Here is a 17,899-nt window from a genome sequence, read left to right on the forward strand (position 1 = left end):
CAAAAAGGACTAGAGAGGCAACCCTCCAATAGGAGGTAAGTAACACACTAGATATGTACACTAGGAATCAGAAATAGGCATAGAAAACAGGGCAAATAGACAATAGTGGCCCATACCATATACTAAAAAAAATGGAATGCAAATGCAAGTCCCCAACCAAGTAAATGGAATGTGTAGAGGGGAGCTGGAGGAACTAGGTAACCCCAAAGGTAAGTACCACAGTGGCCCCCCAGCGACCAGGAAGAAAGGAGCAAGTTACTGTTTTTTTCTCAAACCACCCAAAAGGAAGAAAAAAAGATATTGAAACACCCAGACAAGACTGCAAGAAATCAGCTGTGGACTCCTGAAAAGGAAGACCTGGGGAAGAAGGGGACCAAGTCCAGAAGTCACAGAAGAGTCCAGTGGGCGCAAAAGCCATAGCCCACTCAACTGTGGGTGCAGGACTAGGTCGACAGTAGGACGAAGACGGTCAGGAATGCAGCCCTGGAGCAGGTGAAGAGCTCCTGGAGGATGTAGTTGACGTCCCATGCCAGATGGATGATTGCAGTCGGTCGGTGGCATGGAAGAGCCACCAACAAGCCTTGGCAAAGGCAGAAATCACGGTGGCGCAAAAATTGAGCTGCCGGGGACCGGCAAGGTCCAGGAGGACTCAACCCACAGGGGGAGTCCTTAGGGGACCCTCAGCTAGGCAGACAGTCCACAGAAGAAAAGGCAGCCCCCATAGGGACACGAACTAGGAGTCGCAAAGGAGCCCACACAGCACTACTGGAGAAGGGTCTCATGCCGCAGGAGAAGCACACAGAGGTCTGTGTATCACAGGAAGGAGCGCTGGGGGCTGGGGCTACATGGAGCCTGAAGATCCCTTGGAGGAGATGTCAACAAGCCTTGGTAGCTGCAAGAGACACAGTGCACAGGGGTACTATCTTGCGTGGAAAGGCAAGGGCTTACCTCCACCAAAGTTGGACAGCTGGCACAGAGGACCAAGAGGACTACTCCGGACCACCACTAGTGATGCAGGATCCACGCAGCTCAGGGTGAGAGGAGATCCATGCAGCAGGTCGTCATTGCAGTTTGTGCCTGCAACTGCAGGGAAGTGACTACTTCACTTGAAGGGAGATTCCTTCTTCCTTCTCGTGCAGAATGAAGACTTGCGGTTCTCAGAGGATGCATAGCCAGGGAAATGTTGCAGAAGCTGGAAGGAGCTGTGGAAACAATGTTGCAAGCAGAGTCTTCGTCATGGATGCAGACTGTTGGTTCCTGGAGGGTCCAGGCACGGTTCCAGTGGCTAGAAGTCGAAGTAGAGGTTGCAGAGGAGTCCTGCCGGAATCTTGCAAGCCAAATCTGAGGACTCACCCAAGAGAGAGACCCTAAATAGCCCTGAAAGGGGGATTGGTCGCCTAGCCAGGTGATTACCTATCAGGAGGGGGCTCTGACGTCACCTGCCTGACCTGGCCACTCAGATGCTCCCAGAGGTCCCTGCCAACCTTGGATTCCACATGACAGAACCCAGGGACCCTCTGGAGGAGCTCTGGGCACCACCCCTGGGGTGGCGATGGACAGGGGAGTGGCCACTCCCCTCTCCATTGTCCAGTTTTGCACCAGATCAGGTACTGGAGGTCCCTGAACCAGTGTAGACTGGTTTATGGAGGAGGGCACCAAATGTGCCCTTTAAAGCATACCAGTGGCTTTGGGAGGCTACCCCTCCTAAGCCATGTAACACCTATTTCCAAAGGGAGAGGGTATTACCCCCTTCCAAAGGAAATCCTTTGTTCTGCCTTCCTGGGCTTGAGCTATTCAAGCAGCAGGAGGACAGAAACTTGTCTGAGGGGTGGCAGCAGCTTGGGCTGCCCAGAAAACCCCTGAAGGCTGGTAGGGATCAATGCTGGGGGGCCTCTAAGAAGCCCCCAGAGTGCACTGAATCATAATTTCAACACTAGCAACAGTATTGTGGTATGATTACGACATGTTTGATAACAAACATGCCTAGGTTCGGAGCTACCATTATGTAGCAGGATTTAGGTAGTGACCTATGTCCAGTACACGCATACAATGGCGCCTCCACACTTACGAAGTCCAGGAAAATAGAACTGGAGTTCGTGGGGGCACCTCTGCTAGTCCAGGGGTGCCCTCACACACAGGTATTTGCACCCTGCCTTCTGGGGTAACTTACAGTGAGCTGGTGCAGTGACCTGTAGTGAAAAGGGTGCATGCACCCTTTCACACAGGCTGCAATGGCAGGCCTGCAGATACACTTTGCATGGGCTCCCCATGGGTGGCATAATACATGCCGAAGCCCATGGGGATCCCCTGGTACCCCAATGCCCTGGGTACCTGGGTACCATATACTAGGGACTTACATGGGGGCCCCAGTATGCCAAATGTGTGGTGAAAATGGTTCAAGTAATCACATTTGAAGGGAGAAAGCATAATCACTGGGGTCCTGGTTAGTAAGATGCCAGTAAACATAGTCAAACACACTGACAACAGGCAGAAAAAGGGAGTAACCATACCAAGAAAGAGGGTACTTTCCTACACTCACCTTCTCCCATCTCATCACACGGTAGGGTGCAGTCAGTGAGACTCCTGATCCTACCCTATCTTGTGACGAGATGGGAGATGGTGAGGTAGAAGACTCATTAACTGATAGCCCTGGGCTCTACAGAGCTTAAGCCTAAGTCACCCAGGCTACCTGTATGAGACTCTGCAGCACTCCACTAACAGGGTAGCAACTAGGAATGTCAGACCCCCTCAAGCAAAGCCAGGGCTAGGACCTCACCAGCACAGGAGAATGTGACTGATATCTGGCACAGGTTCAGCTATACGCCAGTGCATGCCATCAAACAGAGTTGTTACCTAAGGTTACAGCAGATCCTTGTTTGCAGAGCGGATCAGCATTTCTTTTTTAGTTTATACCAACCATGAGTAACAGAATATTATTGACTATTGGTATAATGAAACTGGAACAGAAAGCAGGGGAGAGACAGTGTCCTGACACCCATAAGGGCACATAACCTTCGCAATAAAGGTAATACAATTGTGAAGAAAACAATGAGGGCAGAGCCCCAGTGACGATAATGTCTGGCTCGCACTCGAAGACAAACATACTGCACAATTTTATATACTGTTATGGAACTTTGTTTCCAAAATGGATAGAGTTATGCTGAGAAAAATGCTTTCATAACTTGTAGAGAGGAATCTGCTTACTTTTTCTGCTTCTCCACTAATCAATGAAGAATGGCTTCTTTCACTGATGTCTATGGAAAACTCATGTCCTCCAGATGATCCATGCCAGACAACGGTTTTGTAAACTTTTTTTTACCTAAAATCTTGAGTCTGACTCAATTTCTACTGAACACCTCTCTGTTGCAGGAAATTGCACTTGGATCATTTAAAGAGACATCTGAGATTCCACTTAATAAAAAACACAAGGCGAAGACCCTCACTTCAGACAAATTATTATGCCATTTCCCTGTTGCCTTTTCTGGTTAAAGGTTTGGAAGCTCATGAGGTACAGATACTATGCTCTCATCTTGAATCGTCACAATTTCTACATTCCCTAATGCTGGCTTTCGCCATGCGCACTGTTCCAAATCAGGCATCCGTTCTGTGCTTAATAACATGCGCAGTGATGGTGATAAAGGTTTGGCATCTGTTCTGGTCTTGTTGGATTCATCAGGAGCCTCTGACACGGTTGATCATAGGTTACTGATGAACCATGTGGGGGCTGCAGGCCTAAGTGGCTCTGGCCTTGAGAGAATTCAACCCAATCTGTCCATGCGGGTCCCTTGAAACCACAGCATTACAGGTGGAGTGAGGGCTTCTCAGGGATTTTTCCTGTCACTCAACCTATTCGATCTTTACATTAGACCATTAATCCCGGAGTTAGCAAAAACGAATTGCAGAATATATACCTAAGCTAATGACTCCCAATGAATGTTTGGACACAATGGCTTTTCTGCCTCCCAGGGAAAACCTTCAATTTGTCATGCTTTTCATTTGGGGGAATGGATGGGCAGTAATTACTTAAAACATAATTTAAAAAAAATGAAATTGTGATTTTAAATAATAAAGTTACACTTGGAATTATTTTTAATGGGCTTCAGAAATGAGCGTGACCTACACACCTAAAAAAACCAAGCTAAAAGTCTAGCAGTCAACATAGACAGTGAGCTTGCCATGAAACCAAATAGGAACAGTGATCTCAGCGTGTTTTCTTAAATTGAGAAATATCAAAAAGATATCCAGGTTCATTATGCAGATTGAGCTAATCACAGTAATAATGGCCTTTGTAATTTTACAACTTGATTATGCCAATTCTATATATATCGAAAATACATCACAGATTACACATGGTTCAGAATCAAGCACCTAGATTGTTATCTAAACTGCCTAGAAAATGTCCCATAACCTCCTTGCTGAGGGACTTTTAATGGCTCCTATTGGAACAAGCAACCACATTTAAAGTGTGTTGCATCACTCTTAAATCATTCAAGGGGGGTGTACCAAACTTTTAATCAATAGGATTAAAAAAATACACTGCAGCTCGGGCGCGTCACTCTTCATCCTTGAACTTACTTACTGCTCCAAATTACAGTAAGAAACGTATTGGTGGACGCAGCTCCTCTGTATAGTCTCCATTACTCTGAAACTCTCCACCTTTATCATTATGATTTCACACTGACTTGGTAACTTTCAGGAAAAACCTAAAGACCTAGTTCTTTCAACAAGCCTACAAACTGTATTAAATACATCAGTATACGGCATGACCTTCCAATTATTACCCTATAACTCTAAGAAACTTACTGGTGAATGTGCAAGTAATACATTTTATTTAACATAAGTTAACAAGATTAATGACAATAATAAAGCCTTATCATACATGCTGACAAGGTGGGCAGTACCACTCTCCATCTGGGATGATCATCAGAGGGGGTCGGAGGCAGGCGGTGTGATAGCCACTATCGCAAGAGTCGCATAAAAGAATCTGAAAAAGTAACACAAAAGTAAATCAAATAAGTAAAGAACCAGAGTAATGCCAATAACCTCAGGACTGCCTGCAAAGGTAACAAGTTATTACACTTACAACACAAGTCTTTTTCATGGATCTTTTCAGGTCACAGCTGTCTGACTGAAAAAGACCTACCCTCAGCGTATCAAGAACATACAGATGGCTTAAAACCTGCCCACTGATTATCAATGGTTGGCTTTATTGTTGCATATTTCCTAGTTCCTAACTAAAGTGTTTGCCCCCCCCGGAGCGTAGCCTCTTCTGTCTGTCCACTGCTCACTTTCAAGGAAGTATATTTTTTCTTTTTGCTTAAGCACTCGATGAGGCTGCATGTGTTTTCAAGATGTCTTCATTGTGTGATTCTGCCATGAGCTCCATGCTATACTCTAGCATCCATGTGTTTTCTTCCCCCGTGCTCCATTTTGCTCCCACACACTCCCAGTGCCCTGCATTACTCTTGCCTGTGTGTTCGCTCGCCCCACGTGTTGCTCTCATTTGGGTGCGGCTTTTCCCTTCCCCATCCGACTCCCCACTGCTTCCTGCACCCAATCACCCCTCCATTGCCCCCACGCAGCAGCCCTATATTTTTTTTAAACAAAAAAAAAAAGGTACTTGCATCTTAGCGGCTTCTTTATCAAGCCTTTCCTTCCTCCTTTTGTTCATGCTGAATGCTGTACAACATGAACAAAAGGCATTTGCACAGGCAATAGGTCTCTAAGGCAAGACCTATTGTTCTTTGTGCATTACATGTTTCAAATGTGCTGGTGACTATTGCCTTTTTAAATTAGTTTTAATGGAGCAAAATGTAATAGTATGCTCCTAACATCTGGGCTAAGGTCATAAACTCAATTCAGAGGATATAAAGCATACCAAAACAATATTTTTTCCATGGATGCACACAAAAGTCATAACGTTTATTTTAGTTGTGAGACATTCTTCAAGTTTAAATGTCTCTAGGCATAACCCATATAAAATTTTAAGTGTCACAGTATGCCATATGCATCTGTAAAATAAAGGCAACTTGGTAAACAGAAATTTAAAAACTAATCTGCTTAAGCCTAGCAAATTGGGTATTTGTTGCAAACATTCTGGAACTAAACACAAACTTCGAGTTCCTAGCAATTCAGATCTATGAAGACACTTGCAGGTGAGGAAAGTTATCAAGACTAATGAGCTTCTCACTATGAGGGATTAATAATTCATGGTACATATTCTGAAATGTTTTCCTGAAGCTGGCAAGGGTACATTACCTTTATGCATATGCACAAAAGCCTGTTTAATTGTTCTGCATCAGGACCTGTGTCGCCAGAGACTTAAAACCAATAGTGGCACTGTTCTAAGATTCAACATAAAGCTAAAAACACTTTTTGAACATTTTGCAGCCTTGAAATGTAACCCTTTGGTAATCTTTCTAGGATAGCATTGGCAAGTCTATTGTGGAATTGATCAGGAATACTACTATAATTACATGATGAGCCTTTCCTATACAGCTGTTTTAGGGGAAACGAGCCAAACAGACTACTGCCTCTAACCTAGACCTAAGAACTGCCCCTACACAGCTTTAAGGAAGGCAATAAAACTAAGAAGTTATTGCAGATTACTGCAAAGCTTTAACCTCTGGAGGGACCCTAGAGAGAGAACCCCAATTGTGATCTCATCCTGTTCAAGACCTCTTTTATTCATTTAATTAACTCCGTGACAGTCTCATATCCTAAAAGTTGTCCACTGTGACTTTGACATGCAGATAAATTATGGCTCCGAAAACAGAAAACAGAGGTTTTAAGAAAATATTGAGAAGAGGTGGCAGAAGCAGAGAAGCCTCAGGGGACCCTAATTTAAAATGATAAAATGTGATGCTATGAGTGCAAATGCACAGGAAAATGTAAACCACTGAATTTCTATCTCTAATGTAAAGCTTGCAATAAAATTGTGAAGGTAACATGTCAAATGCCACATGCTAAAAGCTGCTGACAAGTAGTGAGAGGTCACCCTAGTCTGCTGCCGACAATGCATCATTGAGATTGACAACGGGTACTGTCTTGCTTCTGTGATTTAGGCTAAATCTTGATTGGTATGGATCAAGCAGTTTATGACAATCCAGAACATCTTGTAGCTGTGACACCACTATTCACTCCAGGATTTTAGTCAACCAGGGAAGCCCAGCAATGGATAAATATTTTGAAGACTTAATGGATCCAGGGAGGAATTCCTTAAATTACCTGGCAAAGTGCCCATCCGCGGTCAATTACTTAAGGTCTTTGTTATAAACTATGCAGTAATTGATGCCACAGATCTGGCATCAGGACCGTGCGGACGTGTTGGGTTCAGATGTTTGCAAGTTGTTTTTCCGCTAAGAAGGCTTTTAAGTCACAGGATGCACTGTGATTCCACCCGTAGTGCACAAAGTACATAGTCAATGACTCCATGTTTTTTCACATGGCATGTGAGAGCTAAGTGATAAAGGAGAAGTTCTGCAAGTACAGTCACACCCTTCTGAGAAGAAGGGTAGGCACATGTGAATCTACAACACTACAGACTAAGTGAGCAACATTTTCAGTTTGTAACGTGTTGCTGTACATGCACATTCCTTGCATACACTGAAAAAGAGTACATCCTATAAGCACTGGCTAGCATGTGGATGACGCTGATGTCTGGAAAAAAAGTCCTTGGGCTTGTCTTGCCAAACATAGCCTAATGGCAGCCTGAATGCAGGACAGATGATCAAGCAAAGAAGCTCTGGATACAACACTTTCCTGGCCCAATCCAGAGCCACTAGATTGACTTGGGCCCGGTCAGGCCTCAAAAAAACGTACTCGCTCACTTGCTATGGCGAGTCATATTTTATCAGGCCAAGCTATTTTTATGACCTACTCGCCCCTTGTGGCGAGTTGACAGGGTTCAGTCAAAAAGCAAAGGAGCAATAAAGACACCTTTTATCTTGTTCTTATCTTGTCACATTTGCTCTGTGTTAAGAGACACAGGTCAAAAGTCAGTTTGTCTAGTTTGTCTTCTTAGAGCTAACCTTCCTTCTGGCAGCAAAGTTTCAGGATTTTGTAAGGTGAACTGGCTAACTTGCTGTACAAAGAGTGTGAATCTTTGACACCCAGAGTTGGAAACACCTTTGTCGTCTGCGTCATCTGTTGACAACACTCTACAGGGACTGACACCCACTGAACGAGTCACTAAATCCTAGGGCCCTCTTCCAAGGGCTGCATGCTCCTTTGCATCAACCATACACACTGATAAATGCAGATCCCCACAAGGTAATGGAACAGCTGCCCTTCTGTTACTGCTTCCAGTGCCACATGAAGTGTCTTTAGCTGGATCACCATGAGGTTTGTAACTTCTGCCTCTCCCCCTGTCTAGATGACTTCTCGTGTGAAGTTTGCCTCACCTGCCAGTAGAAAAAAAAAACTCTATGGTATTGAAGGGAGAGGCATTGGGTGCACCAAAGATGCACCAGCAGTGCAACAACAACATTCGCAATATCTTTAGCGAACAAGACACTTTCAGTGGCAAGGATGTTGAGTATGTTAACCCTTAAGGCATTCTGCCACCCCAGCTGATGGTCAGCAGTTCTAGGCACTTTGTTTGGCATTGAAGGCTTTTCCTCCCCTCCATTAAGGGACAACTAGTGGGTGCAGGTTTACACGAACAACACTACCACCATGTGGTACTGCAGCAAGCAGGGTGGACTGAGGTCCTGATTCCTGTGTCGAGAGGCCTTCCAACTCTCAAACTGATGGACTTATCAGAGGAGCTCTCTGATTGTACACTACTTGGCAAGATCCTTAAACACAAAGGCAGATAAACTCAGCCGGCGCCGCATGAATGGCAGTTACACTCAGAGGTGGCATATGGCATCTTCCAACAGTGGCAGAGTCATGGCTTGAGCTATGTGCCACATCAGAGAGCATGTAATATCAGCACTTTTGTGTGCTTGAGTTCCCATGCAGGCTCTCTCAGAGACTCATGCTGTCTAGAGTGGAGTACAGGACTCCTGTAAGCTTTCCCACCGCTGCCCTCCAGTTCTGAAGAAGATAAGGAATGACCTTCCGGCCGTGAAAAATCATAAAAATGTTGTTAGACCTGCAGGTTGAGTAACTTGAATAACCTACATGACCTAAATGTAATGTACTTGACTCATAAACGTGACTCAAATTGTGTGATCCTGGGCAAATAAGTTACAGTCTTTTTGTTCATTCTCACATATGAATGCACCTTAAAATATGTGAACTCATCATTTCTGCTGTACAAAAACCTCTTTTGTTTGATTACATTGACTAAACATTTGCTTTATGTATAATAAGAATCTAGCCCACATGCAGGGGACACATGATCCATGACTTGCCTCATAGTTTACTAATAGCATTGCCATCTGTGCAGGAGTGTTTCTCAGTTTATGTTTTAACACTCACTTTTACTAAATGTATTACTAAAGCATGGTATGGTAACACACTTTCATTTACAGACAATACATCTCCAAGAAATGGCCAAAACCCTTCCCACTAACTTGCTGCTTTACTGATAAAACTATATAATGTATTAACAATAATCTGTGACAATTGAGTTTCAGAAAACATATTTATCCTTTGCACATTACCAAGTAAAGTGTTCTGATTTGGTTTAATCATGTGAAAATATTTTTTCATCACACAGAATTACAAAAAATGGGATTTCACAACTACCGAAATATAATTTGAAATGTTTGTACAGTTGACTTAGTTATTCAAATGTTGTGTGTTAGGACACCTTTATTACTGAAGCAATCTTATGTTCAGTTCATACACTTACCAGCTCAGGATGGTTAGGAAGGCCACATTTCTTGCAAGGTTCGTCATCTTCTGCTGGCGCAGAGGACTCTTGTCCATTTTCTTTAACTTTGAAATCCTTCTCAGAATTGCCTTCACTGTCAGATTCCTGGCTTTCTTCTTCACTAGAGCATTTGCGATTTCGCCGTGGTCGTGCGACAGTCCACCTGGCTCTCCTCCTTCTGGATTTAGGCTGATAAAGGACACATGATTGAGGAAGAGCCTTATATTTAATACTTAAAAGGACAATTGAAAGATAGGAGGAGTTAGAAAATCATCAAAAGGATGAAACATTAAGAAATCAATTTATCCTTCAAAACCTCTCTCAACTCAGCATTTTAGGTCACCTACGAACTTTGACTGCAAACGGCCTTACTCACACTTAACATGAACATCATACTACCAAATTGGAAATGCAACTCGAGTTTATCTATTCGGAGACTGTCTCAACAAGTTGACTACCCTTTGCTCTCTGATACATTGTCATGTATTTATAGAAAATCAACTACAGAAGAAACATAATAAATCTAACAAAAGAAAACAGATTTGAGGTAGCTCACGTTAGCTCAATGAGTGGTTACTCTTCTCGACAGTCTTTGGAGCACTTTTCACCGTTTCTGCCGGTGTTATGACCCCTTTCAGCGTAGGTATTTGCAGTCAATACTTAAAAAATCAGGGTTTGCACAACATAGACCTGTTTTTTTAGTTCTCCAAATTTTATCGACGTCAGCTGCTTGTTCTGCTGTCAATGCCTTTTTAAAAAGTGCCTTATCTTGGCACAAATCAATGACTTTGAAATATATTTTAGGCCTTAAGTTTTTTGGAATAAATTGTTGCTGTTCATTTTTTTACTCTTTTATATTTATCGATAGCACCTGTGTGCGATGTTGTGCGAGGTCCTCTTCTCTTGCAGCTACGTCCATTTTATGTATCTGCTTTGGAGGCAGGATATTCCTCCCTTACTTGATGTATGCTATTACTTTTTAGCCTTTTTATTGCCAAGAAGAATTTGTATATGATCAATTTTATCTTCCTATGTACTAATGTATGCCTTCTCTCATGGTGGTTATATATTTTTATTTGTATTGTTTTTTACTGTATTGCTCTTTTATGATTATTTTAATAATCAAATAAAGATCATTTATCATCACCTAGCTCAGTGTTGTTGGCCACATGGTACAATCCTGTTAAAACATCATCATGAAGTTAGAAGGCCAAACAGAAGTTCACAACGCACACAGAATACACTGTATGCCAATATGCTTTCTATCTGTAAAATCCCCTCATTCTCATGTGTAACAAGTCATAATTCTCTTTTTTATACCACATTATAACAGATGCTTATATCAGATCATTAAAACAGTTTATAACAGAAAATTATAACAAGTCATGACCAGAAACTATTAAATGACTCTTATATCCAGCATTACATGGATAATGTAACCCTATCTCTTTTATATTGTTGTTTATACAAGGCCTTGTTCTAGATTCCCCAAGGATAACCCCTCTAGATGGATGAAGTCAGAGTGAAAGGACAGTTGTCAGCATAAAAATCTTTCCCCAAAAGTAATGACCTTTCTATTGCAAGTGGAAAGCAGTACAAAAAAATCTGTAAACACTTTTGTACAGTGGCTCAACTAGCATTAGGAAAATGTTTAAAGATCAATTAAAGTTTAACTTTGGATAAGAACAGCTGGAAAGGATAACCCATTCGGTAAAATCTAAATCCCACAGAATATAATGGGATTTCAATTTCCTTGTGACAGAGTAACCCCTCTGCAAATTTCTAAATTAGGCCCCAAGTCCTATACATCCTCCCTACCACTTTAACACTGTTGACGAATTTATTCAGGGGAACAGTAAAGGTTTCCTTTGAACTTTTCCAACTATACTGGATGCATGCCTTCCTCCAGCTCTTCTCTTCATACCGGGTGATGGACCACCATGGTGGCAAAACTGTTATCTGAAACCCCAATAGGTACAGGGTAATGGGATGGCTGGTAAGGTTCTGAGATGTATTCTAGAGGGATTGCTGAAGAAACACACAGGCAGTAGTTCAAACCATCTGAAACACTACTCACCTAACATAGAACAGACTCAAAGAACTTAGGAATGGAATGCAAAGTACGTTTTGGGACTTCAGGATAAGAGTTTCAACGCTGTGGATAGGTAAGGAGATGGAGGGAAGGACTCGGATGAACAGAAATGGGAAAATTCAAGAATGTCAAGAATACAATGAAAAAAACATAACTGAGAAATGCAGATTCATTTGAGAAAGAACAGTCTATAGGTATCAGCATGGACACCAAATGAGGTTGAACCCAAACTGTGCCAGCATACACTTAACAGGATGTAAGCAAATTTCTTTAGAATGCACGGGATGGGGGAAGATGGGGTTGGAGATGCTTGGCACCATCCTCTGCATTTGAGATACCAGTTCATCCAGCCCATTATTACCAATTTGTGGATGTCATTTATCTGCTTTGGGTGGGAAGAAATCAGTAGCCTCACAAATGTTTTCCTCCTACTTGTCATCCCCCTACTGCTAAAGGCTCGAATAGCATGTGCTCTTTGTTTGTCAGCACTCAATGAAGTTTTGATTGTTACACCACAGTTATCTAGAGGAGTCCTGTCATCTGATGCGTTAGGTTCCATGCCAATGTCCTACACAGTATGAAGCCAGAAAGGAGTGAATATGCGTATCCTTGTAGTAGAACAGTTATGATTGTGCAAGTAGGAGGGACACTGATATGAGATCCTGGATTTTTGCAAGTTTTTGCCATACCAAAATATAACAAGCATATGAGAGGGATTGTGGCATGGTCGGTGGCACATGCTTCTTTGTGCTTTTCAATGAGAAGTTTGAGGGAACTTAGAAGGGTGAAGCAAAAATCCTACAAGTGGCTTACAGCGCATATAAAATTGGCAGCAACATTTCAACTGACTTCAATGTTAAAGGTCACATTCAAGGATGTGGTTTGAACTAAGATGATGTCCGATGGATAATCCCGCAACTCCATAAAGGTAGCCATTACAACAGATGTAGAGCAATCTCTCATCTTCGTGAGATGTGAATGCAACAGGGAATGGTGTTTTGTAATGAATGCTGCTAGGGTCAAAGGATGGACGAAATGGGTCAAAAAATGCCCACAACCACTGAATTTGCAGCTTGTGTGCAGAAATTCCAACAGACACAACTAAAGAACCATATCCAGGAAAACAGTGAAAGAGTTACAAGCATCTGCTGGAGAACCAATTCAGAGAGATGCACCTTAGCCCCTCAGGACCGCCATACATTGAGTTTGATGGGCATGAAACACTGAAGTAAGGATTTTGAGAAAATAAATGCTTTCTCAAAACGTGAGATCTGAGAAGTAAGCATATCAACAATATACCTGACAGCACACCGAAGACACAGGTATTGACCTATCCAAACACAGAGGGTTCGGTTAGTAGTAAGCAGGCTGCGAACTCCTCCAGCAAACGAAGCCCGAAATATGCCCCTTCTCGCACAATGACATTAGGCCTAGGCTACAGGTAGTGTTTTATAACACCTATTCCTGAGACAATAAGCTGGTAAGTACCACTGCATGACATGATATCAGAATGAACTGTAGCTCATCATATCAAAACAACTATTAGACAACACAGATGGAGAGGCTCTAATGAACTGCTGACGAAAGGCCTATGAAGATCAGTGAACTGTGGGGAGACATGAAACTGGGGCCTAGGTCCATCTGCACTTGACCAGGACAGTATGTCTAGATGTTTGTCAGGGGTTTCACAACAGAGATCACAACAGTAGTAATAATCATACTGAAGGAGCGAGAGGAGGGGGTATTATGGCCAAACAAACATACATAAAATACACTCAGACACATGAACAGCGGAAGGAAGGAGGAAAGACCACTCTCAGAGACGTTTCAAAGGAGAGCTGCAAAACAAAGCGAGGAAGGCTCTTCCAAAAGAGACCCAAGGGAGAAAACTAACATGAGCTCCACAGAAGCAACAAGAAAACTTCCTTCAAGAACATCAAAGAAGTCAATCCACCAGAACAGACATAAGGTTGAATTCCTGAAAGAGACACCCCAACAGATCCACAGAAGAGGATCTTCTGTGTTTCCATTAAAATACCCTTGAAGAGCAGTACATAATCCTACAATAAAAATAAGAGGACCTCAAAAACAGATGAGGAATAAAGGGCAGGTCAGTGCAGTCGCCAGCAGAGTAGAAGGTGCAAACAATGAGGATTATGTGTGAGAATTATTCAGCACCATATTGTAAATGCCTAAAGATTGCACAAAACAACTACCACAAACTTACTATTCACTTTGATGCCACTGAAGACTTTATGACCAATATTAGAACTTATAGTGGACAAACGGCACTGACAATGTACCATTATCAATGCTTCCCTCACTCAAGACATCTTATAAGAAGCTCTCAAGACTGGCCAGATCCTCCCACTTCTAAAGAAACCTGCACTAGACCCTGATGACCATGTCAACTACTGGCCCATCACACACCTACCATTTACCAGAAAGATCACTAAAAAAGCAGTCTGTGTTCAACTCTAAAATCACACCAGTGCTAACAATTTCCTGTAAGACCACTAGTCTGGCTTCAGAGCAAGCTGCAGTAGAGACTGCCACCTTACTCATCATCTTTTTGACCATGGATGAAGATGACCCCTACCTCCTGATACTTACTGCTGGACCACTAAGCTGTCTTTGACACAGTCGACCATCGCACACTCATACACACCCTCGAGTTGTGAATGAGATTCACCGGCAATGACCTTTAGAGGTCCTCCTACTACAATTCCAGTGGACAACAGGTGGTTCACATGGGCACTTTTAGGTCACAAAAGATACCTATTACATATGAAGTCACCCAGGTTTTCACAGTGTCTCCTGTCATCTTCAACATTTACGTGAAGCTGCTTGATGCACAGGATGCTCTGCTCACAGGTAACAGCGTCATGAATCTTACCTACAAGCTTTTACCCCCCCCCCCCCCCATACCCTCCTGTTCCTGTAGATTTTGGGAAGGTGTTGCACCAGTGCCTCCAATTCCTCCACATGAAACCTGTTGTACTTTGATAGCAAGCCAACTGAATTAAAGCTGGGGTAGCTGGTCACAGATAGAGTGGGACATTGGAGCAACTTTAATCTTAATGTGCCGGAGTGTGGCAACCCTTGCTTTTAAGTTATCTGGGGCCAATTGTAACATGCCCTTGAAAATGGAGAGGAGCTGAGCTCTGTTTTCCAGAAGGTCTCCACCAGGAAGCTATACTTCACATGCAGAACAGTGTAAGGAAATGCCTCCTTGGCATGGTTGCCCCCTGACTTTTTGCCTTTGCTGATGCTATGTTTACAATTGAAAGTGTGCTGAGGCCTGCTAACCAGGCCCCAGCACCAGTGTTCTTTCCCTAACCTGTACTTTTGTATCCACAATTGGCAGACCCTGGCATCCAGATAAGTCCCTTGTAACTGGTACTTCTAGTACCAAGGGCCCTGATGCCAAGGAAGGTCTCTAAGGGCTGCAGCATGTCTTATGCCACCCTGGAGACCTCTCACTCAGCACAGACACACTGCTTGCCAGCTGGTGTGTGCTAGTGAGGACAAAACGAGTAAGTCGACATGGCACTCCCCTCAGGGTGCCATGCCAGCCTCTCACTGCCTATGCAGTATAGGTAAGACACCCCTCTAGCAGGCCTTACAGCCCTAAGGCAGGGTGCACTATACCATAGGTGAGGGTACCAGTGCATGAGCAGGGTACCCCTACAGTGTCTAAACAAAACCTTAGACATTGTAAGTGCAGGGTAGCCATAAGAGTATATGGTCTGGGAGTTTGTCAAACACGAACTCCACAGCACCATAATGGCTACACTGAAAACTGGGAAGTTTGGTATCAAACTTCTCAGCACAATAAATGCACACTGATGCCAGTGTACATTTTATTGCAAAATACACCCCAGAGGGCACCTTAGAGGTGCCCCCTGAAACTTAACCGACTGTCTGTGTAGGCTGACTAGTTCCAGCAGCCTGCCACACTAGAGACATGTTGCTGGCCCCATGGGGAGAGTGCCTTTGTCACTCTGAGGCCAGTAACAAAGCCTGCACTGGGTGGAGATGCTAACACCTCCCCCAGGCAGGAGCTTTGACACCTGGCGGTGAGCCTCAAAGGCTCACCCCTTTGTCACAGCCCAGCAGGGCACTCCAGCTTAGTGGTGTTGCCCGCCCCCTCCGGCCACGGCCCCCACTTTTGGCGGCAAGGCTGGAGGGAACAAAGAAAGCAACAAGGAGGAGTCACTGGCCAGTCAGGACAGCCCCTAAGGTGTCCTGAGCTGAGGTGACTCTAACTTTTAGAAATCCTCCATCTTGCAGATGGAGGATTCCCCCAATAGGATTAGGGATGTGACCCCCTCCCCTTGGGAGGAGGCACAAAGAGGGTGTACCCACCCTCAGGGCTAGTAGCCATTGTCTACTAACCCCCCAGACCTAAACACGCCCTTAAATTTAGTATTTAAGGGCTTCCCCGAACCTAAGAATTCAGATTCCTGCGACAACAAGAAGAAGGACTGCCCAGCTGAAAACCCCTGCAGAGGAAGACCAGAAGACAACAACTGCCTTGGCTCCAGAAACTCACCGGCCTGTCTCCTGCCTTCCAAAGAACTCTGCTCCAGCGACGCCTTCCAAAGGGACCAGCGACCTCTGAATCCTCTGAGGACTGCCCTGCTTCGACGACGACCAGAAACTCCCGAGGACAGCGGACCTGCTCCAAAAAGACTGCAACTTTGTTTCAAGGAGCAGCTTTAAAGACCCCTGCAACTCCCCGCAAGAAGCGTGAGACTTGCAACACTGCACCCGGCGACCCCGACTCGGCTGGTGGAGAACCAACACCTCAGGGAGGACCCCCGGACTACTCTCCGACTGTGAGTACCAAAACCTGTCCCCCCTGAGCCCCCACAGCGCCGCCTGCAGAGGGAATCCCGAGGCTTCCCCTGACCGCGACTCTCTGAAACCTAAGTCCCGACGCCTGGAAAAGACCCTGCACCCGCAGCCCCCAGGACATGAAGGACCGGACTTTCACTGGAGAAGTGACCCCCAGGAGTCCCTCTCCCTTGCCCAAGTGGAGGTTTCCCCGAGGAAGCCCCCCCTTGCCTGCCTGCAGCGCTGAAGAGATCCGTTGATCTCTCATAGACTAACATTGCAAACCCGACGCTTGTTTCTACACTGCACCCGGCCGCCCCCGCGCTGCTGAGGGTGAAATTTCTGTGTGGGCTTGTGTCCCCCCCGGTGCCCTACAAAACCCCCCTGGTCTGCCCTCCGAAGACGCGGGTACTTACCTGCAAGCAGACCGGAACCGGGGCACCCCCTTCTCTCCATTCTAGCCTATGCGTTTTGGGCACCACTTTGAACTCTGCACCTGACCGGCCCTGAGCTGCTGGTGTGGTGACTTTGGGGTTGCTCTGAATCCCCAACGGTGGGCTACCTTGGACCAAGAACTGAACCCTGTAAGTGTCTTACTTACCTGGTAAAACTAACAAAAACTTACCTTCCCCAGGAACTGTGAAAATTGCACTAAGTGTCCACTTTTGCAATAGCTATTTGTGAATAACTTGAAAAGTATACATGCAATTGAAATGATTCAAAGTTCCTAATGTACTTACCTGCAATACCTTTCAAACAAGATATTACATGTTAAATTTGAACCTGTGGTTCTTAAAATAAACTAAGAAAAGATATTTCTCTATAACAAAACCTATTGGCTGGATTTGTCTCTGAGTGTGTGTACCTCATTTATTGTCTATGTGTATGTACAACAAATGCTTAACACTACTCCTTGGATAAGCCTACTGCTCGACCACACTACCACAAAATAGAGCATTAGTATTATCTCTTTTTACCACTATTTTACCTCTAAGGGGAACCCTTGGACTCTGTGCATGCTATTCCTTACTTTGAAATAGCACATACAGAGCCAACTTCCTACATTGGTGGATCAGCGGTGGGGTACAAGACTTTGCATTTGCTGGACTACTCAGCCAATACCTGATCACACGACAAATTCCAAA

At 44.2% G+C, this 17,899-nt stretch overlaps 1 protein-coding gene across 1 annotated transcript in view; it reads right to left on the reverse strand.

Moving 5' to 3' along the window:
• Positions 1 to 17,899, reverse strand: part of RSF1 (remodeling and spacing factor 1) — a 502,800-nt gene that overhangs the window by 289,670 nt on the left and 195,231 nt on the right. Inside the window, exons 7-8 of the mRNA XM_069203919.1 lie at positions 9,803 to 10,012; positions 4,880 to 4,984 (exon numbers count right to left, since the gene is read on the reverse strand). Of these exons, the coding sequence (XP_069060020.1) occupies positions 4,880 to 4,984; positions 9,803 to 10,012 (315 nt within the window). The remainder of the gene's footprint in view (positions 1 to 4,879; positions 4,985 to 9,802; positions 10,013 to 17,899) is intronic.

Source organism: Pleurodeles waltl, chromosome 8 (genome assembly GCF_031143425.1).
Source record: "Pleurodeles waltl isolate 20211129_DDA chromosome 8, aPleWal1.hap1.20221129, whole genome shotgun sequence".
Classification (NCBI taxonomy): Eukaryota; Metazoa; Chordata; class Amphibia; order Caudata; family Salamandridae; genus Pleurodeles; species Pleurodeles waltl.